The 22491-nt window shown below is 38.9% G+C and overlaps 1 protein-coding gene across 2 annotated transcripts in view; it reads left to right on the top strand.

Moving 5' to 3' along the window:
• The window catches only part of STK32B (serine/threonine kinase 32B), a 175560-nt gene that overhangs the window by 15605 nt on the left and 137464 nt on the right, over positions 1 to 22491 (top strand). For both annotated transcript variants that reach the window (XM_082051224.1, XM_082051225.1), the window contains exon 2: positions 19275 to 19330. In XM_082051224.1, the coding sequence (XP_081907350.1) occupies positions 19275 to 19330 (56 nt within the window). The remainder of the gene's footprint in view (positions 1 to 19274; positions 19331 to 22491) is intronic.

Here is a 22491-nt window from a genome sequence, read left to right on the forward strand (position 1 = left end):
CTGGTATATAAATAAGCATACTTTTATCAGACTGAAACTCTTTTTACTTCGTCACTGGAAGGATTTCCCAGAGGTAAGTAGTGCAGTGATCAACGAATAAGTTGTCAGCTCCTGGTGAAAAAACTTCTACGGTTAGGTGACCATTGTATGTACAGTAGTCAACCCATCTTTTTTCAGTCTCAATTCCATCATTAAATATTTACCTATAAACCCCAAGATGAAGAAATTTGAGTTGCACTGACATTCTGCAAGGTCTTTATGAATTAAATGCAGTTGTTACTATCAGGCCTTTTTTTCTACCCTTCTATAGGCCCTGAAGGAAAACAGTCACAAAAAGTGAAATATCAAAATAGAAAGGTGTTTTAATGTTAACTAGTCACTTGGGATATTGCTTCAACTGAAGCTAGGAAAAATCGATCATGTCGGATCAACAAAAGCTTTATTTTGAACATATAGGTAAAAAAAAACTTTGCGAGACCTGCTTTTACTCCAAAATAGTAGACAAAGTGAAGTGATTTTTATGAAATTAAATGATTCACATAATGAAACAGTAAGAATTCTATTTAGAATCAAAAAGAAGCCCCTTTTTTGTTCCAAATAACTCAAAACATCAGAACTGCAATGCTAGGTTCAGGTCAGTCCCTCCAGAATCTCAGAGGTTTGGATTTGAGGTTCCATCCCTAAAATAGATTTTACTTTTTTTAGAAGTATAACTTAGTTTTAAAAATTTATGAGACTGGTGGGTGAGATACAACTTGAGTACTGAAGTACATAGTGAAAGTAATTTGATTGTGGAGGGTAGATGATCATGAGTTGGCTAAAGGATGGGGTTGATGGAGGAGGTCAGCTCTCCTAAAGTAAGTTCTTTTTTCTAACTAGTAGATGGAAGTCTTGCTAGCATAAGAGGCATCTAGCTTTTGCTGGACTCTGAGGTTCTTTGTGGCCAGGCAGGAATGGAATACTTGAAATTGTCTTTAACTATTCTGTACTGGATCACCGGCACTCAAATGTGCCCATTATATGTGCTGCGAATTTAATTAAACGTTGTCTTTTTCCATAATGAGAGGCAGTTTTTCTTGTTTCCCATCCCCATACTACCCTCAGCTACTGCTCTTCAACCTTACTACCTGCAGCTGGATCCCACTGCTGTAAAGCCCAGACTGTAACTCTGTCCCCAAGCCAGGTGAACAGAGCATGTCAGTGACAGTAAATGCGATCAGCCAAGTGTCCCGAGGGTATGGCCAGGCCTAGCTGTACCTACAGTCTAGCTTGGCTGAGGACTGAGAATGGCAGGTCCCCACCAGGCTCCTCATGGCTCTTCCTCATTTTGCAGGGGCCTGATGTGCAATAAGGCTCCTGAGCCCATGAGCATGGTTGTAGTGGTGGGGCAGTGGAAGCTGGTCATGGCCAGCAAGGTCAGTTAGTGCCTTAGAAACCTGACAGACGCAGGTTGTTTTTCAAGTTTCTATTTGTGACTTTTTATTTATGAGGAAGAGCCATGAGACACAAATACCTGGACATCTTCAGAAATGATGCTCAAATATTCTTGAAATTCTTGCAGTTTCGATACTATTTTCAAATCCCAAAAGATAAACCAAACCTGGACAGTCACATGTATAACCTATAGGTTTGCCTACTTCTTTTGAAAAGTTTTTCCTGAGGGAACATCGCTTCTATCATAGGGATGAGATTTAATATTACAATGACAAATGAAAAATAAGTGTATTGGTCTGCACTTCAGGTGCATTTCTACTGCAAGTTAGAACTGGCATCATTAATTTGAAGCCCATGAGGTTGGTTATGTTTAAAAATGCTGAATGGGAGGCAATCCCAATTGAAATGTGAATCTTTCTGACCCTTTAGTATCATTATTTTCCTGCAGTGTTTCATTTGTCGTTGTGGTTAACAATAGAAGAGATAATTCTTCCAGATCCAGTTTTGAAAACAGACTCCTCATCTTTTGGGATTTGGATTTAGAAGAAAAAGAGAATGACTCATACTTTTTCTAGGTGTTTGGGTAAAATCTTATTTACATGGCTTCCTAACCTCCTATGAACGTAGCACCAAGACTCATTTTCTGAAATCCTGCTCTGCAAGAACAGTGATCTTAGAGACACCACCCAAAGAAGCCAAGAGCAAATAAGTTTCTCAGCATCCCCCTGGCCTGTTTGGCATTATAGAGGCCTCCACATGGATAAGATTGACTGATGCCTCACTGAGGTTTTTGTTGGTAACTTCATTTAAAGAATTTTCCTTCACCTGAGGATCACTCTGGTAAATTTTATCGTGGGAGAAAACAGTTAAGTCCACTGAAATTTGACATTTTATTACCTTAGCAACTTTCTTCAGAGATCCTTCCAGTTCAGTTATTGAGGGTATTCTCAAAGTAACTCTGAGGGAAGCGAATGTTCCTACTGTCTAGCTGAAAAAGATGCTTCATAGTCGTCTATTATGTGTTTCCTGATCTCACAGGGAAGTCCATTACAGTTGAAGTGGAATTTAAACTTTCTGTATTTTAGCAATACATTTTCTCAAGGAGTATCCTTTCTGTTGGAAATACCTGTCAGCCTATTTCTCCTTGCAATAGATTTCAGAGATTTTTTTTGTCAGCTCATTCGTAAGTAACCAACATGGTTAACTAGACATCATCTTTTTATCAACAAAAGATGGTTATGTTTTATCACTTGCAAAAGGTCTTAAGGACACTTTACATTTGAACAAGTCTGAAACTTTTCTCCTTAGTCTCAATGTCAAATTTTCCTTTCAAAAGGGCTATGAACAGCATGGAGTCTCACAAAGACCTCCCTGCTATTTAAAGGCTGTGATAAGGTCTCGTACATCAGTTCAATTGTTCCTTGATGAATTTTCACGTTTCCAGTGTTGCCACTAAGTTAACAGGTTTTCTGAACCAAATCTCTGTCCTCCCACAAAACAAAACTGTTTGCAGAGCAAGAAAAATTAAATTAATTAAAACTTTCACTGATCTTAAAAAATAGAAATTCGCTGACTTGTGAGTTTATGAAAGTGAAATTTTATCAGTTATTGCTTTATAATAGGATACATGCATGAGTGACTGAGATAATATCAGAAGTTCCAATTACTTTCCACTAAAACAAATTAGTGCACGCAAAAGAAGCCTTTCTACTATAAAATAGGTTACTCGAATGCTATATGCTAACAATATAGATGCAGTTAAATCTGTTGCAAAGACCTTCTGTTATGGTAAACTAACGTGAAGTTTTGCCACTGTCTGACTAAATCCTAATGATTTTGATATGGCAATGAGGTTAGGGTTGTGGACTTAAGTCAATTGCATGTTTATCCAGTGCATCAAACCTAATAATAACCTAAAAATTTAATTTCTTCATGTCACGTACCTTTAGTGCCAGCTAACTGGGTAGGGAATCATGTGCTTTTGTGTGGCCAGTGTACAATGAATCCTGTGCACAGGAAGTGAACAACACTAATATATAACTGTTTGCAGCTACCACCAAATCTTTTCTGGCCTTTAGGCTTCTGAGGTTGCCCAGGATCTGGCCATTGATGGACACCAATGATGAGTATGTAACAAAGGTGAGATTTTTTACAAGATCATCCTAAGTAATATCTGACTTCTGATGATATTTTTGTAGCACTGAGTTATACATCAGTACTTAAAATCCCTGATCAGTCATTACAGGCCTTTCACAACGATCTGTGGCTACTTGCTGCTTGTTGAAGAATACATTTAACAGTGCAAATTCCTTTCACTTTTCTGTTAAACCTTAAAGTAAACCCCCTGTATTTGAAGTGCAATTATCTTTTTAGCTTGATGTATAGATGATTAACCAGTCATAGTAACAGAAGACTAACAAGATGCTGAGAAGGGTTGTTTTAGAATAATGCTGCTGAAGGATTACACTAAACCACATGGTCAAGACAACCTAGGCTGACGGCCCATCATCAGCATTCAAGATCTTGCTCTCAGCCTGTGGTACCACATTACTATTTTCAGACTGATCACTCTGATGGGTATGGAAGTAACATTAACAGAACGTCTTGTTTGTGATTCCCCTGCAAGGGATCAGCTTACAGCAGATAGCTCTTGGTCTGTCATGGTTTAACCCGAGCTACCAACATACAATCATGATAGCTGCTTACTTCTCCCCCTTCCCCCCGCACCCAGTAGGCGAGAGAATCGAAAGGGAAGGGAGAAACTTAGATTGAGATAAACACGATTTAATAAAGTAACAAAATACTACTTGCACTACTAGTAAATATATATATGTAATAAAAGATACTCAAGGCAATTCCTCACGAGCACGCTGAGCAGCCACTCCCAGCAAACAACAACTGGTCCCACAGCCAATCACAGAGAGAGAAAAGAGAGGAAAAAGGCAGAAAGGCTCAGAGGCCTCTGCAAGATGGTAAAAAGCTGAACTAAACATCCTGCACGGAACTCCACCGGCTGTGCCCCGGAGAGAGAATGAGAGAGAGCAGAAGAGAAGAAAGCGGAAGGCCCACGTCTCCTTAAATCTGAAGCATGACGCTAATGGGATGGAATACTCTCATTGATCAGTCTGGATGTCAGTCAAGCTCTGCCCCATCCATGCCTCCCTTCCTTGATGTCTCACACCTGTTGCCAGAGCACTCAGAATGTCCTTGGCTCTCAGTCCAGACCAATTAAAAACATTAGCTCTGTGCTGGGTGTTATCTTCTTGTTCTCAAACTAAGTCCAAATAATGACCATGCTGGCTGTGAAAAAGAAAGGTTTCTAACTGCATGAAGAAAATTAACTCATTCTCAGTCAAACCAGCACATAGTCACAATCTGAGTTTCTTCTCCACTTTGTCTCTGCACTACACTGTAGTTCTACCACTTTCTGAACTTGTTGATGCCTTTTAGTTTAGGTGATATCCTGAGGCAGGAATTATTATAAATTGAGTTGCCCTTTTGCAGTGTTAGCCTTCATTCATGCTTATCACTACTATATTTTGTCGCTCTCTCTTTTTTTTTTTTTTAAGATGTCTCAGCCACTGCTATTTTAAATCTTCAGTACCTGTCAAGGGAGATTCACATTAGTTATTACCTACTAGTCATAGTCAGGATTTCTGAAGGCCTTGCATTATCCCCCCAAAAGACAAGTAAAACATGTCGTCCTTTGTGCTAATTTTTGCAGCTCACATTGTCAGTGGTGATGTTAAATAGATGATAGTAATTCTTTCTTGTTTTATACTACACTGCCCAGGAGGACTTGCTATCAACTTGGGCTTGATCCCTACTAGATTGTCCAGCTGACTTTTTGCAAAGGCAATACATTTCACATTCCTCCTGTTTTCTGCCTGGCTCTGTCAGCTCTAGTTGACTTTTTTCCCCTTGTTTATTAATAAGAAACAATGTAAAATTAAGTATCTTAAATGAGCAACTTTACCTTCAAATAATAGCAGTTGTACTTTAGATTACGTTAGCTTAAATCTTTCTCGCATAGGATGTTTGTTATTATTCCTACCTATTTTCAGTAAGCTAATTGGTTGCCTTCTTGGGATAGCCATCTAAGGCAAAAGACCAGCTTAGCAGATCATTTTAAGTTTGTCTTTACCTTTATTGCCTATGTTCGCTTATATTTGAGAAAGAAATGCAAGTATTAGAGTCAGTATATTTTAGTGGGACAGGGATTAGAGTTTGATCTCTATTTCTGTATAAAACAAACAATTTCTGTAAAATACATCAATTATGTACTAAAAAGTATTATAACTCTCTTGGGAAGGTGAATATCTTATTCTACTGCTCTTGAAATTAGACTTCTAACAAAACTAGACTTGTAGGTTACCATAAGGTGTCATGGTTGACTTAATCGCATCTAAAGGTCCATATCTTCACCAAAACGGGCGCTCCTGCTCTCCTCCCTGTTCCTGCTGCCAGCAGTGTGCCAGAGATGGTGTCCATGTGATTACCTCATTTTCTTGTCAGGTTTTCAAAGAGAAAATCTTTTACTTGGACGATCATATGCTCTTGTCATTGCATCACTTGACAAGGATCCGGGCTCCCTGGAGCCCGGATCAAGGACATCGCTAGAGAGCTCCCCAAACTGGTGCACCCGACGGACTACTACCCGCTGCTGGTCTTCCAGACAGATGGGGAGGAAGCTGCTTCCCGTAGTCTGAGGGGGATGAAGAATGATTTCAAGGTCTTGGGAAGGATGGTGAAAGACTCAGGGGCTCAAGTGATCTTCTCTTCACTCCTTCCATCTTCAAGTGATGATGTGGGATGGAATAGGAAAATTCACTCTCTAAATGGTTGGCTCCAAGACTGGTGCTACAGGCAGGGCTTTGGATTTTTTGATAATGGTTGGTTTTATAAGACACCAGTCCGGACACTGTCACGTGGGAAAGGTTTATCTCGTAGGGGCAAAAGGATGCTGGGGCAGGAATTAGCTGGGCTCATTTGGAGAGCTTTAAACTAGGCTCGAAGGGGGATGGGGTTGTAGTTGGGCTTGTCCCAGTGGGGCTGCAATCTAAAACTGATGAGGACCGGGTGGCCTCCTATGCCCCTAGGGAGAAACTGGTGTGCTCTGCTCGCTCCCTGAAATGCCTGTATACCAATGCGCGCAGCATGGGGAATAAGCAGGAGGAGCTAGAATCCTATGTTCGGTCGGGAGATTATGATCTGGTGGCAATTACAGAAACATGGTGGGACAGTTCACATGACTGGAATGTGGTCATGGATGGCTATGCCCTTTTCAGGAAAGACAGGCCAGCCAGGCGTGGTGGTGGAGTTGCTCTCTATGTGAGACAGCAACTACAATGTACTAAATTCTGCCCAGGAGCGGATGACGAGCGAGTTGAGAGTGTATGGGTCAGGATCAAGGGGCAGGCTGGCAGGGCTGACACTGTTGTGGGCGTCTGCTACAGGCCGCCAGATCAGGCTGAGGAAGTTGATGAGGCCTTCTATGGGCAGCTGAGAGTGGCCTCACAGTCACAGGCCATGGTTGTTGTGGGTGATTTTAACTTCCCTGATGTTTGCTGGAAGGACCATTCAGCCAGCCAGCCACAGTCCAGGAGGTTCCTCCAGTGCATTGATGATAACTTCCTCATGCAGATGGTGGAGGAGCCGACTAGGAGAGGTGCACTGCTGGATCTCATCCTCACTAACAAGGAGGGTCTGGTCGAAGCAGTAAAGGTTGAGGGCTGCCTGGGTTGCAGTGACCACGAGATGGTGGAGTTCAGCATCTCATGTGGCAGGAACAGAATAGCAAGTAGAATTGCAACCCTGGACTTCAGCAGGGCTAACTTTGGCCTTTTCAAGCAATTGCTGGGGGAAATCCCATGGGCAAGACTGCTTGAAGGAAAAGGGGCCCAAGATAGCTGGGTGGCATTCAGAGATTGCTTCTTCCACGCTCAGGATCAGAGCATCCCCACACGTAGGAAGTCAAGGAAGGGAGCCAGGAGGCCTGCGTGGTTGGATAGGGAGCTGTTGGGTATGCTCAAGCAGAAGAGGAGAGTTTACAGGTCATGGAAGCAGGGGCTGGCCACTTGGGAGGAATATAAGGCTGCTGTTAGAGGATATAGGAAGGCAGCTAGGATAGCCAAGGCCTCCTTAGAATTACAGCTGGCGAGAGGGGTCAAGGACAGCAAAAAGAACTTTTTCAAATACATAGCAGATAAAACTAACACCAGAGGCAATGTAGGCCCACTGATGAATGGGGTGGGTGCCCTGGTGGCAGAAGATACAGAGAAGGCAGAATTACTGAATGCCTTCTTTGTCTCTGTCTACTCTGCCGGAGGCTGTCCTGGGGAGCCCTGTACCCCTGAGACCCCGGATGAAGCCAGGTCAATGGAGGAGTTTGCTTTAGTCGATGAGGACTGGGTTAGGGAGCAATTAAATAGTCTGGACATTCATAAATCCATGGGTCCAGATGGGATGCATCCGCGGGTGCTGAGGGAGCTGGCTGAAGTCATTGCTGGACCGCTCTCCATCATCTTTGCCAAGTCTTGGGAAACGGGAGAGGTGCCCGAGGATTGGAGGAAAGCAAATGTCACTCCAGTCTTCAAAAAGGGCAAGAAGGAGGACCCGGGTAATTATAGACCGGTCAGCCTCACCTCTGTCCCTGGGAAAGTAATGGAACAGCTTGTCCTTGGTGCCATCTCAAGGCATATCAAGGATAAGAGGGTTATTAGGGGCAGTCAGCATGGCTTTACCAAGGGTAGGTCATGCTTGACCAACCTCATAGCCTTTTATGAGAATGTAACAAGGTGGATGGATGGTGGCAGAGCGGTGGATGTTGTCTACCTTGACTTCAGTAAAGCCTTTGACACAGTCTCCCACAGCATCCTCACAGCTAAGTTGAGGAGGTGTGGTCTAGACAATAGAGTAGTGAGGTGGGTTGCAAACTGGCTTAGGGAGAGAAGCCAGAGAGTGGTAGTCAATGGTGCGGAGTCTAGTTGGAGGCCAGTATCTAGTGGAGTGCCCCAAGGGTCAGTGCTGGGGCCAATATTATTCAATATATTCATTAACGACTTGGACGAGGGAATTGAGTGTACTATCAGCAAGTTTGCTGATGACACCAAGCTAGGAGGAGTGGCTGACACGCCGGAGGGCTGTGCTGCCATCCAGCGGGACCTGGACAGGCTGGAGAGCTGGGCAGGGAATAACCTGATGAAATTTAACAAGGGCAAGTGTAGAGTCCTGCATCTGGGCAGGAACAACCCCAGGTTCCAGTATAGGTTGGGAGATTACATATTAGAGAGCAGTGTAGGGGAAAGGGACCTGGGGGTCCTGGTGGACAACAGGATGACCATGAGCCAGCACTGTGCCCTTGTGGCCAGGAAGGCCAATGGCATCCTGGGGTGTATTAGAAGGGGGGTGGTTAGTAGATCGAGAGAGGTCCTCCTTCCCCTCTACTCTGCCCTGGTGAGACCACATCTGGAATATTGTGTCCAGTTCTGGGCCCCTCAGTTCAAGAAGGACAGGGAACTGCTGGAGAGGGTCCAGCGTAGGGCAACGAAGATGATTAAGGGAGTGGAGCACCTCCCTTATGAAGAAAGGCTGAGGGAGCTGGGTCTCTTTAGTTTGGAGAAGAGGAGACTAAGGGGGGACCTTATTAATGTTTATAAATATATAAAGGGTGAGTGCCATGAGGATGGAGCCAGACTCTTCTCAGTGGCAAACAATGATAAGACAAGGGGTAATGGGATCAAGCTGGAACACAAGAGGTTCCACTTAAATTTGAGAAGAAACTTCTTCTCAGTGAGGGTGACAGAGCACTGGAACAGGCTGCCCAGGGAGGTTGTGGAGTCTCCTTCTCTGGAGACGTTCAAGACCCGCCTGGACATGTTCCTGTGCGACCTCACCTAGGTGTTCCTGCTCCAGCAGGGGGATTGGACTAGATGATCTTTTGAGGTCCCTTCCAATCCCAAACATACTGTGATACTGTGATACTGTGAAAATGGAAAAACAGTGTCAATGACGTAGTTTTAGAGATAAGTTGGTTGTGTGTGTAAGCCCTAAATGTTCCTGATGTTGGGAAATATAAGTATTTTCTACTTCTCGTTATTAGACTCTCTAAAAATAGAAGTCTTTCCCATGAAAAGCTAAAAGCAAAATGAAATGTAATATTTATAGAAATGTACTGATTTCAGAAAAACACACAAACAAAACAATCAGAAATGCACACACTCTATACATGGACACAGATAGACAAGAATACAAAAATTATCGTTAATCAATAGTGAGGGATTTTTAATTTCAGCTGAGATCAGTGAAGATCTTTTGATTTTATAATTCTTTCACTTCCTCTCCAGTGGAAAAGAAGTAAAATGGAAAGAGGGCACAAAGAAAAATATGAGAAAACCCCAAGTCTAGATAACTTTCTGTTTGCTTTCATTGGAATTTAAATCAAAATCTTAATCAAAAGATCAGAACTTTCATATTACTTTTTTATCCTTCAGATTAACATTATTTATTTAAAAGAGTAATTTTTTCCTTCTCACCTCTTCCTACATTTGCTCAAGCAAACCACGGCTGGCTAAAACTTGCTTTTCAATTGCTCCCTTTTTTATAGCCACCTCAAAGTATCTGTGTATGCCTCTGAAACAGAGCAAGCTGCCTGAGCACTGTAGAGGCAGCACACTAAACTCTCAGATTATTAATTTTTATGGTTACATAAAATTGACTTTATTGTTTAATCTAATGCTCCCAGGAAGGACCGTGGGAGAGATATGCAGTCATAAGAATTTGTCTGATCAGTACAGTTAACCTATGCTGCTAAACACCTATTAGTGCACAATCCTCCAGAAAGGAATAGCTGATTTCATCAGATCAGTGTTAAAATTTGTGTGGAGAAAAGCAACAGCCAAACATTTCCACACCTTCCACAGAGTAACAAACTTTTGTTTCTCCCCAGGATAACAGTAACAACAACCCCTGCAGTCCCCACAGCTTCTGGTGAAGCCCTTACTGAGGCCACTGTAAGGGCAACCATTCAGGAAACTTTTGCCAAAAACTAATGACAGCGTCCTTAGATCAAAATCCTACTGCAATTTACAGCTATAAGACTTTTTGTGCTGACTTCAATGTTTTGTCTCTGCTACAAGTAAATCCCTCCCAGTGGCTCACAGAAGATGACAACCACATCCCTCAAAGCATCAGGGTGACTTTTCTCAGTTTTGTTTTGGTGATGTATCTCAAATTTCTCAGGAGAGGTATTGAGATTGTAGGATGGCATTCAGTAGTTTCAGTTTAAACTTCTCTCAAAGAAAAGCTGTAATGATTTGAAGCTTATTCTATTTTCCCAAGGAACAAACTTTGTTTTACAGGTTTCAGCTTGATAGCCTTTTCAGATTAGATGTATTTAATGGCAGTATGATTTTGTTTTGGCTTATTAGAGATGTAAACAGCTCTGGGGAGAAATTTTAATTTAATCTTGGGTTCAAACAGATTCTTGTTTATGAAGGAGTCACAGTTTCCTCTCCTCTGTGATTCTGTGAATTCAGAATCACATCTTCATTTTTTTTCAGCTTTTATAGAATAGCATTAGAAAAGAAACTATGTTCTCTGACAGAATTAAAAGGAAAGCAAAGTTTTGAGAATCAGTGCTATCATCTTTTTTTTTTTTTTTTTTTAAACAGTCTGGTAGTTTTCAAATGTTAGTTTTCTTTGGGATTTTGAATTTATTTCTGCTTGTGGCAACACACGCTTCTTTCTCTAACAGTGGAAATCATTAGCTGATTTGCCAAATTATTTTAGTCTGTTTTTATAATTGTTAGATTCGAAATTGTTAGATTGTTGTGTGTACTAATTTTAACTATCATATTCAGAAAATTCCTCATCCCTTTAGGAAAAAACCACACTTTTAATGATACCATGTGAGGTAGATTTCACTCAATATGGTGTAGAACCCCATGATGTTGGCACTGTTTTTGATGAACAAATTGTGTGTCATCTAAATATTCTGTGAATTTGATGTGTAGTTAAATTGTATGTGAATCATAGATTCATTAAAAAAAGAGTACTATCTTGTAGGAGGATTAACATAAGGAAATAAGAATTCCTGTACTGTATCACAGCAGATATTATTTAGCTGACTCTTTTACCTATGGTATCACATATTTACTGATAAAGCAATAAGACAGGTATGAAATGATACTTTTCCAACACCATAGTACTGAGGTTTTTTCCCCATTTCTGGCAATCTAGGGAAGAGGTTGCTTCTACTTCATCATGTTTGAAAGGTGACATAGATGCAAGATAAGAAGGAACTCCGTGTATATATATATATATATATATATATATATATGTTTTACAGAACATCATTGTTAATTTCAGTAAAACTCTATTTTTGGAACAGACTTTTCCTCTGAATAACTTTTTAATGGGTAATGAAACTTTTTGCCAAATCAAAATGCCATTATTTTCCTTTACAAAAATTAAACCTTATGCTGGGAAAACCAAGCTTGTTTGGAAAGTTTGAATGGAATTCAAGTTTGCCTTCTCAAACTGATGTTATTTTTGGGTTAGTTCAAAGCTTCACTGCTTTTCTGTGGTACAACACCAAGGTGTTGGAATGTGATACTCCTAGTCACTTCTGTAGATCCAAATCTTGTGCTTGTTCACATATCCCCCACCACCACCTCAGAGTGAACAAAGTGTGTATCGTGTAAGTGCTATGGGTAAACCTACGTAGTGGGAGATATAGTCCAGCCAATGACCTCATCTTGTAGATGGACATAGCCATCATCTTAAGGAAGCACAGTATAGTACTGAACTACTGTGAAAGAAACCACTTTGGATCAATGAAAATGTCTGAAATGAAAGTCTTTTGATGATGCAGAAATGTTTCACTTTGACTAAGGAAACTGAAGGATGCATTTCCTTTTGTAGTATGGACATTATTCTGAAATTATTCTGGAGTAGCAGCAGGGTGGAAGCTGATTATTGTTGTAATCTGCTTGTGATATTTTAAAATGAAAAAAAACGCTATCAGTTCAAAATGAAATACCCTAGTTCAACTGATAAAGTAGGAAAATTACATTTTTTGAAAATCAATAGTAATAATCACTTTGCTCCACTAAAAACCACTTTTTTTTTTTTTTTTTTTTTTTTTTTAGTGTAAACTAATGCTTGAGTATCAGAACTTCCTAAGAGACAGGAAATACATTTTCCATACATCCAGTCTGCAAACATGATCAGACCAAAAGGCATTCTAAAGTTCAAAACAAAATCAGGTGAATTTTAAATAAAACCGGTTTGGCATACACAGATCTTCAGTTATTTCGAATTGCAAATAAACTTTGGATAATGATAATAATTATTAACATAATAATTAGAAACAGTTTATATTGAGACGAAAACACTCATTTATCTTGAAGAATTGAGGCATTGTGATGTAATTTAAATGCAAAAGCCCTAAATACACTGAAAGAAAACACCATGGTACATCATTAATGTTATAAAACCAGCTCTGAAACTGTTTTTTTCCTCATAATTTAATTATGTAACTGTTTCTAATTAGTAGGTTCCCCAATCAATTAATGTATAGAATGTCCCATTCCATTCAGAAAGCTAATGAAGCTATGCAGATCTTGTATTCTTTGCTCACCTCAACGACAGGCCTGACTTTATCATTCTGTCAACAAAAATTCATTTCATGCTTAATTTGAACAGCATCTTTCTTCTCAAGTGCACTTGAAGAACATGATGGAATGTGACTGCTTATGACTACTCTAACTTTTTTTTTTGCCCCTTAATGTGATTTTTAAGCACTATTCATGTTTGTCCTGTCTATATCCGTTCCAGCTGGTGACTCCATCATGAGTGCTGAATATATATGACTGTGTCTATTCGGTTATTCATCCTTGTGTTTTTGTGTGGAAGTACAGTAGCAATTTTAACAAGCATTGATGGCTGCTGAGACATAGTGAAGTTCTGGCAGCACAGCCTCTTGACATTCTCTGGAAAAAGCTGGAGAATCTGAAAAGCAGACAGGCATATAAAGAAGACTGCACAAGTAGTTTGAAATCCTAATAGCAGTGCTGTCCAACAGGGTTCAGGTCAGATCATACAGGCCAAATATAGAAGGAAAATCTGATTTAGTTAGTGCTCTGTTTTTCTGATTCACACAGAAACAGGAAAGATTAAAACACCCTGAAACAGACCTGCAACATCTAAGACAGTGCTCAGACCTAAACGAAATTCTATTTGCTTGGCTGATGGCCACATCACATTTCATTGTTTCTGTTTTCTGTTAGGATCAGTGAGAACAAAGTTAAATGTTCTGAAATGCTCCTTGTGTTAGAAATATGGCTTTACTGTAGACCTCCTAGAGTCTCAGTAGTCATGTTCTGGTTTTGGCTACCACTAGACAGTCCAAATTAATTAGTGGGAATCAGCTGGAGAAGGACAATGTCTGGATTTAACTCTGGATGTTTATCAAGATCTTACTTTTTTTTTTTTTTCCTTTTAAACTGAAAGGGCCCTAATTTCTTTTCTGTGATACAAAACATGTGTATGTCTGTCTTTTGACCATGTTGGATTGGATATTTTCTCTTGGGGATACTAGGGTTTTTCAGGTAATGGTTATTGACTATATTTGGACTAATCACATATATATGCCATAAATATTCATCAGCTGCAGTAAGAACAACAGATGTCAGCTCTATGTAGAATCCACTCAAAATACATATTGCTCTTGAGCAAGATGTAATTTACACTTGGACAAATGATGGGTAACATGAGAATATTTTAGATTAGCAAAACTACAAATGAAAGAGCAGAAATTTTGTGTTCTTGTGTGATGTCATAATTTAAACATGTAATGAACTGCATCGATGTTAACAGTTCATTTGGGGGTTTATTTTGATTCAAATCACTGTACCACTCATGAATAATGCAGCAGAAGTGAATGCATATAGAATACTTTACTGTCTTAACGTATATCATTATGTACATAAAGCTGGTTCATTTGTGTAAAAAGTAATGGGCATTTCCTCTAAAACTATCCAGTGTTTTTGCAGGATGATTGTAAAAACTCAGTAGTCTGCGGTGTGCGTATTTTCCCCAAAGTATACTTTATCCATGGGGAGCGGTGGAACAAGAAATGTTTATTTCATCTTTTGCTAGAAAGCTTTATATCAAATGTTTGCTTTGTCAGTGCTCATGCAGTTGGAAAGATGTGACTGAGAAATGGTGTGGTCTGAAAGGGGAGTTAGGTTCTGCTCTCAGCTCTATGGCACCTCATTATACGGGATTGGAATCAATCATCTACGGATTTCTGTACCTCCACTTCCACAGTGGTGTACACTTTTCATACTTTGAAAATTGATTTCACTCTTTATAGTGGCTTTATAAAGTATTATTATCCAAATTGGTTGTTGCTACTCTTCTGATTACTTGTGTATATCAATACTAAACTACTTCCTGTACCTATTGTTTCAGCTGCTTAGAGGTGTAATGATTCATGTTTCTAGAGAAAGGTGCAGAAAATATTGAAGCACTTTCCTAAGGTCATATGAGAAGGCTGTGGCAGAAAAAGGATTCTTGTGTCCAAGTTGGTCACAAACAGTTGTGCTTCTAGATATTCCTGATACTTTTTGAGTATACTGATATATTTAATGAAGTACCTGTAATGGCTAGGACCACACTTTTTGTCTTTTGAAGGCAAGCAGGGTGTAATCTTTCCTTTAGCTTGTGAATCTCATTACCATAATCCAAGCTTTTATTAGTTCAAGATCAAACTACTGGAAAATGCTCTACATGAGACTACTTCAGAGCCATGAAAATAATCAAAATAAGGTATACTTTCACCTCAAGTTAATAACAGAGACTTGAAGCTGTGCAATGGAGTTCATTTAAGATTTATTTGAGCACGACTAAACTGAAAGAAACAAGATATGTTGATTTATATGCATATATAGCTCATTACTGAAATTAACAGGCATCAGTCACTCTAATACCTAATATTCATGCAACAGATGCCATAAATGCTGATCTATTTTCTCCCTTAGTTAGCTAAATATCTCTTTTATTCCATAATCCTTCTCAGTTTTTAGTTAATAATGACTGTTTTTAGGGATGAAGGTGGGAGATTATAATACTTTTCAATTTTTCCAACTTGATGAAAAACAATGAAGCTGAAAGGAAACTCCCTCATACTGTTGTTAATCCTCAGTTTCACTCTGTGAATTTGCCTGTGTAAAAAAATTAGATGAAGACAATATAAACTAGTTTTGATTTCTGAAAAATGTCTGGACTCTAAGATTCAAATTCAGAGCTGATATCTAAGATCTCCAAAGTATGGTGTAGTAGCAAAATGAAAGAAGTACTCAAAAAGTTGGAAAGTATTTCTTTTTCTTCTTGAGTAATGGATACCAAGAAAGCTATTTTTGAAAGAGTACTAGTCACATTACCGTTACTGAAGAAAGTATCCATTATCTCAGTGGGATCCTTGCACTGGAAAAATGTCATTAGCTACAACACCAGGCTCCACGAAAGTTAGACACATCATGTTTTAGAGGACAAGAATACAATACTTGTGATATTCTCATTGCACAGAGGAAATGGCAGTGGCTGATCTGATACTTTAAATATTGGAAATGCCAGAGGTCATGGTGAGCTGTTATTCTTCTCAGAATAAGTGGTAACCCTGTGGTGCTGAATTTTCACCAAAAGGGACAAAAAGCATATACAGAACCTAAAAAAATAAGTGTGATGAGCAAAATAAGCCAAAAATTTTGAGAGTGTGAGATTAAAAACACCCAAAGAAAACACCTGAGGAGAATGACTAGTGTAATAATAAGGTGTCAGTGAACTGGGCTTGACCGTTCACTGTTTATCAGGGCCCTGGTGCTAATGTGACTTCTGCATGGCTGATCTGTTGTTGATAGGACTGTTGCCTAAAGCATATTAGTTTGACTAAGCTGAATTTGGTATTGGTCTCAACTGCAAAACTCTCCCTTTTATTATCCTTTCCAACATATCAAGGGAGGAACTTACCAGTTTTTGAATCTACAATGTTGTGTGTTTGAATGATCAAAAGAGACCAAGTTATCTCATTTTAGTGAATTAACCACAGTGGCTGCAAGTCTAGCTTATTTCAAACATGTGTTTGCATACTTCCACAGTCGCTTAAAATTATCTTTCTTTCTCTCTTGCACAAAATGTGTTGCAATAATTGTCTCTTGATTTAAGGAAAGGCTTGTGGGACAGAAAACTAGAAGGAAAATACTCTCTTTTTCTGAAGATCCGAAAGCGTGACATCCCACTTTCTATTAATGTTAAATATAAACATTCAGAAAATTTGATCAATTATTGTGGCTGAGTGTTTTAAACACCTATTTGTCTTACTAGTAATCCATCTTAAATTCCATGGCCTAATACCTCATTTAATCATTTCTTTCTTACAAAAGTCCAATTTACAATTAAATCCAATTAAAAAAAGTTGTTTTAGTCATTCAGAGCAATAAGCACCATTAAAGAAGGAAGTAGAAAGAAATAGAAATTCTATGGACAATGAAATTGTCCCTCTTATAGCTAAAAATAGATGCTTAATCTTAGTTTTACAAAAACAAAATAATTCATCAAACTGTTGTATTTCAAAACCAGGCACACTTCAGGACAAGCAAATAGTCCAGTCTTACTGAAATGTAGCTTGACTGAAATTTAGAGAATTACAGACTATATCAACAGTTTTCCAGTTGCTTTTGGGAAGTGGCCTCAGCTGAATGACTGCAAGGTAAAGAACAAACTCAAACTGAGCTTTCTTCAAGGAACATGTTTGTTTAAACATGGTAAAATAAACAGGAAATATCAGGTTTGAAAACCAATGAGTGACACAGACAACACCTGCATGCTAGAGAGAAAAATTGCTGAGTTTTCCCTATCCAAGAAATGAATGAGGTTAACACATTGTTTTGAACCTTTTTCAATGCTGTGTTGAATTCCTACTTTGAATTCAACTTTAAAGATCCCAGTCATTAAGCTTTCAAATCCCCAGGAAGATGTACTTGCAAGGGATGACCTGTGGGAACAAGAACTTACGTCTAAGTTGACGTAAGTCTGAGTGGAATGTGGTTTTGCTAAACTGACCATCTTGTCCACCACATCAGTACTGATCAGCAGGAATTACGAGATGATGCCCCACATGTAAAATCTGTGGGCAGAGACTCCAGCTGCAGATCGTTGATGGACAGTCTTGGTTCTCAACCATATGTGTAACCCTAATGTACATGATTCAGCACAAAAATTGTTTTCCATTTTCCAAGTAGCTTATAAATCCCTTGCAAGGTCATGTATTTCCATTTTTGTATTCAAATCCTAAAACTGCTGTATTCGGAATTACCATCTTTGTTTGCTAGTGTCTGCTGCTTTCAGCTCTGTCAGCTCTGGATTTGATTTGGTCTCCAGCAATTAGCAGGAAGGTGGTTGCTATAGCTGCACTAATGAAAGGAGCAACCATGTTTCCTTGAAGACAATGTAAGCAAGCATAAATAAACAAATGCTTAAATATAAGTGGCATTAATAGTTTAAATGAGATATTTCCGCCAAAATGAAAATAATATTTTAGCTCTTTTCAGTGTCTTGATATATATCAACCTTGCAACTTCCTAGTCAATGCTTAGCTTAAGCTGACACAACTTTTTGACAGATATTTAAAGTGTTATTAGTGTTATAAGATTTTCTTCTTCATCATGACGTGAGTCACACTTTTGTTGTATTTTTTCATGCTACCACATTTTTCCAGTGGCAGCCTGTCTCTATAATCTTTTAATAACTGTTATGGCAATAACAGGCAAGATAAATAGAGATGCGTGACCAAAGGCAGGAACATAAGAAAGTTTTAATTTAAAAAAAACCAACAGTTAAGTCGCACCGAACTTTGTCAACTCTGGTTCACTGAGCTCAGCTCTAAGTGTGACTCTTTTCTGACAAGTGACTGTAAAAACTGCATCACACATTGTCATGTTTGCATTTCAGTGGCTCTGTATCAATTTTCTTCAGGAAGTTTCTGAATTTTTTTTAAACTCTCAGACCTACCAATGAGCCAGAGATTTTAAGGTCATGCTTTGTTCGGTCTCAGGCAACACCAACAATAATGACATTTCTAAGAAATGAAATCTCTCATTCGCCTTCACAGCAAACCACTTCAGTGTCTAGGGCACAATGTACCTTCAGATTTTCATGAAGTATGAGGAAATCCATTCTACTGCCAAGTTAAAATGAAATCTCCAAAACCAACTTATGTTACATCTATGAAACAGTCTTACAATATTAGCGTTATGTATTGTATTAAGGCAGGAAAGTTCAGAGGGGCTGATCTTGCTAGCTCATCATTGGATAAGTTTCCATCACTGTAACAGAATATAGAATTATCCTGCAGAGTGATTTCTGTAACAATACTATCCTTATATTATTACATGTGTGTAAGGAGACGGTGTTACTTATCTGAATTATTCAGTACCCTTTTAATAGATCTTAATCTTTCTGGAAAATGCTGAGCAGCTTTTGCTAATGGCTGCATAATGCTAACTTATTGTCTCCTTACTTGTTTAGGACAGAGATATGTTTCTTTTTGGAGATACTGGGCACTGGAAACATCAAAGTTGGGTTGATGAATAAAATGAATGGAGCGTATTTTAAAGCAAACCTTCTCATTGCTAGATATTAAATATGTTCGGTGCTTTAAGACAAAAAGTAAATAACACATGGTAAAATGGCAGTTGGAAATGTTACTTATTTGATTTCCAATTCTGACTTAGCACTCTACAAACTATTTTCCTTATCTTCTCTCCTTTATTTTGCAGTTAATTTCGACCACTTTCAAATATTGCGGGCTATTGGGAAAGGGAGTTTTGGAAAGGTAAGAATCAATTTTTTTTAGCAGTTAAAAATCCAGTAGAGAATTTCTTTGTGTATTTCTGGTGTGACCTGGCTAGGGTAAAGGAACGTAGGTTTTGTAGCCTTTTGCTTCTTGAAGACATCTGATCATCTGTATGAACTGACTCTGACTATTCATTAAATAATTTCTATTACAATACATTCACTAAAATTAATTGGGTAAAAATGATTATAATAATTACTCTCCTTAATGGGGTTTAGCAGAATTTAAAAAACAGTCCCCCAAACAAAAACAAAGAAAAAAGTAGAAACAGGCTACTTTTTTAGGCAGTCTATTAGAATTATCTCCTTCTTAAATCTCTGGATTTATTTGTGTCTTTAAAATAATTGCAGTATTTTAAAGGCACTTTACATAGATTCAATACACTTGGGACTGTATAAACAGACATACACTGTAATTATGATCATTGAGTAAATGTTTGTTCAATTCAACAGGCTTTTGCTGACACAGAGAAGATTAATGGTTTGTTTACACATGAGTAGATGACCTTTCTTTCCTATAATAAAGACTACAACAAGGTTTTAAATTTTTATATGGGTAAATACAAGGCCATGCAGTCAGAGAAAATCATATTATAAAAATATGAGAAACCATTGCTCACAGGAATACATTTGACGATGAAATATAACTTCAGTAACTGACCAAGCAATAGCTATCTAGATCTCGATTTCAATAATTCTGGAGTATATGCCTGCTGAGTGCTGGTGAGCTACTTCTGTAGTTATGCATTGAGCTCACACACAGGATTTTGATGGCTCTTGGCCTTCCCTGCAGAAAAATGATTTTCATTTTACAGAGGCCTGAAATACTTCACACAGAACAGCATGGTCCTCCATAGCATGGTTCTTATTCAGTTCAGTAGTTTCCAAAAGAAATCCTCTTTAAGTTCAGTAGGAGAATACATTGCTAGTGCAGAATGGTGCTCAAGAATCCCTCAAAAATCAGGGCATCTAGAGATATGTGATCATTTATTATCACAATACAATGATGGACTGTCATGTCAAACTAAATGGAGGTCCAGGAGTACAAGTGAGGTATAGGATAAGCAGTTGAAGATATATCCAAATCATGCTGACCATCACAAAGATCACCTGCACTCCTTTCTTCAAAGCTTCCCCATTTACACCTCTACTATCTTTGCCCTTTCAAAGGGGCTCTCACCCTTCCACATCATGCAGAAAAATAAACCAAGCCTACATGTTTTCCAAAGGTTTGTTGGATCCACTCTTCTCCATGGCATTCAGAAAACTGGTGAATGTTTCTATGATATTTCTAGAAACATCTGACTTCCTTGTAAGTTCATATGGCTGCAGTGTTCCTGTGAACCTGCTTTGGAGATCTGTGTGGGTGACAATAGAGTTTCAGAGCCCTGAGAGAACATGTTTAATGCAAGACAGGACTCATGCATAAGTCCTCTCTAAACTTAAATACTTATTTTGCAGCTGTCAAATGCAATGGAAGAGTCCTTGGCGTAACAGGCTTATTTTTCCCAAATGAATGCAAACTTCTGACCAATCACCTTGTTTTTCCTTCCACAGACAGAGAAAGAAAGAAACCCATTTAAAAATGACTGATTATACCATAGCCAAAAGCACAACATGGTAAATCAGTCACCATTTCAAGTGTCTTCCTCTGTGAGTCAGTCTTGCTTTTACCATTCATTTAGAAGCCTTGTTGCTAGCGACTTTTCCTATTACTGTCCTTCTGGAAGTACCTGGCAGCAGAAACAGCAACAAATGATGCAAGACCTCTAATCTCTATTGACTTGCTGTTTACTGTTTGGGCTCTATTGTGCTCTATCATCCTGCAACATTTAACACCTTGTTCTGTATCACATCTTTCTTAAACTGTGCTGGGTATCATGCTTTCCTTAAACTGCCTTCTTCCTTTATGGCTGCTCTGTGGCCTTTTCTGCTTTCTGAGAGCAGGAGGATGTTTTAAGATGTGCTCTACTTTTTTATTTTATTGCTGCTGGTACAATTGCTCTCTCTCAATATTTCTTAAATTACTGTGGTTGCTACAGCAACCTTAGGCCTCTGCAGGGTGTTGCTGCAGGAGGTATCTGATATGGCAGAGACTCCATGCAGCTCAGCTTGCTCTTTTGCACAGAGCTCAAGGTGATTCTCAGCACCTTCTCTCTTCCATCAGGGCCAACTGCTTCAGTAGCTATGCTCTGTCCCTCCCAGCTAGCTTCAGAAAGCAGCTCCCTCTGCCTTTTCCTTTGGCATTTTGAATTCACAGTACCAATATTTGCTGTTACAGCAATTCCTAGGCCATTTGGTGTTAAATGCTTTTTATCTCATGAGCTTGTCTTTTTTGAGGAGCGGCCACCTGCTTTAAGTCAGTAAACTCTGTTTCTTAGGGCCATGTTGAGAGCAGGTGCAGTCTTTTACGCACTGTAGCATCTTCCCCAGAAAAAGCGAAAATACATCACAGCAGTTGTGAGAAGGGTAGGAAATGGGTATGGAGGGAAGAGAAACAAGGAACATGCTCTCATTTCCAGAAACAACCAGGGTTGCTTCTTTTTTCTACCTTCCTTTGCTAGGTAGATGAAGGGAGCACTTTGCTTATGGTTTGGTGCCCTCATATGTAAAAGGAAACAGTGATTTATTTTTTTTTAAGACTTTTAAGCTAGTTATGCTTGACATGGTCCAGGTATTAGTATTTCCAAATACACTTGAAGTTGGCCAGGTCAGTAATTTTGTCCAACAGGTGTTATTCATATATTAAGTATTTCCCTTCAAATGTCAATTCAGAAGCAGACACTTTAAAATACTCAAACAAAAAATGCCCAACACTACTCTAAATATTTATTTATGCTGTATGATATCTTAAAAATGCTCTATCATGTTTAATCTGGCTAATTTTTTCCATTTAGCTATATGTAGAGCCATCAAATGAAACATTTAAAAAATTATTTATATGAGGATCACCCTATAAGTACAAAACTGACTAGGTGAAATACAGGAATTATCATTATTTTTTACTGCAACAGTAACCATATAATTGCAGGCTTACTGGTGCAAAATAATTTGTATTCAGGTACAACAACTCATTTTCAGGGATATTATAATACCAATTTTCTTCAAGTTCTCTGTTCATGGGAGTAGGCATATTGAACA

This window comes from Streptopelia decaocto (genome assembly GCF_964273445.1).
Source record: "Streptopelia decaocto genome assembly, chromosome: 4".
Lineage (NCBI taxonomy): Eukaryota > Metazoa > Chordata > Aves > Columbiformes > Columbidae > Streptopelia > Streptopelia decaocto.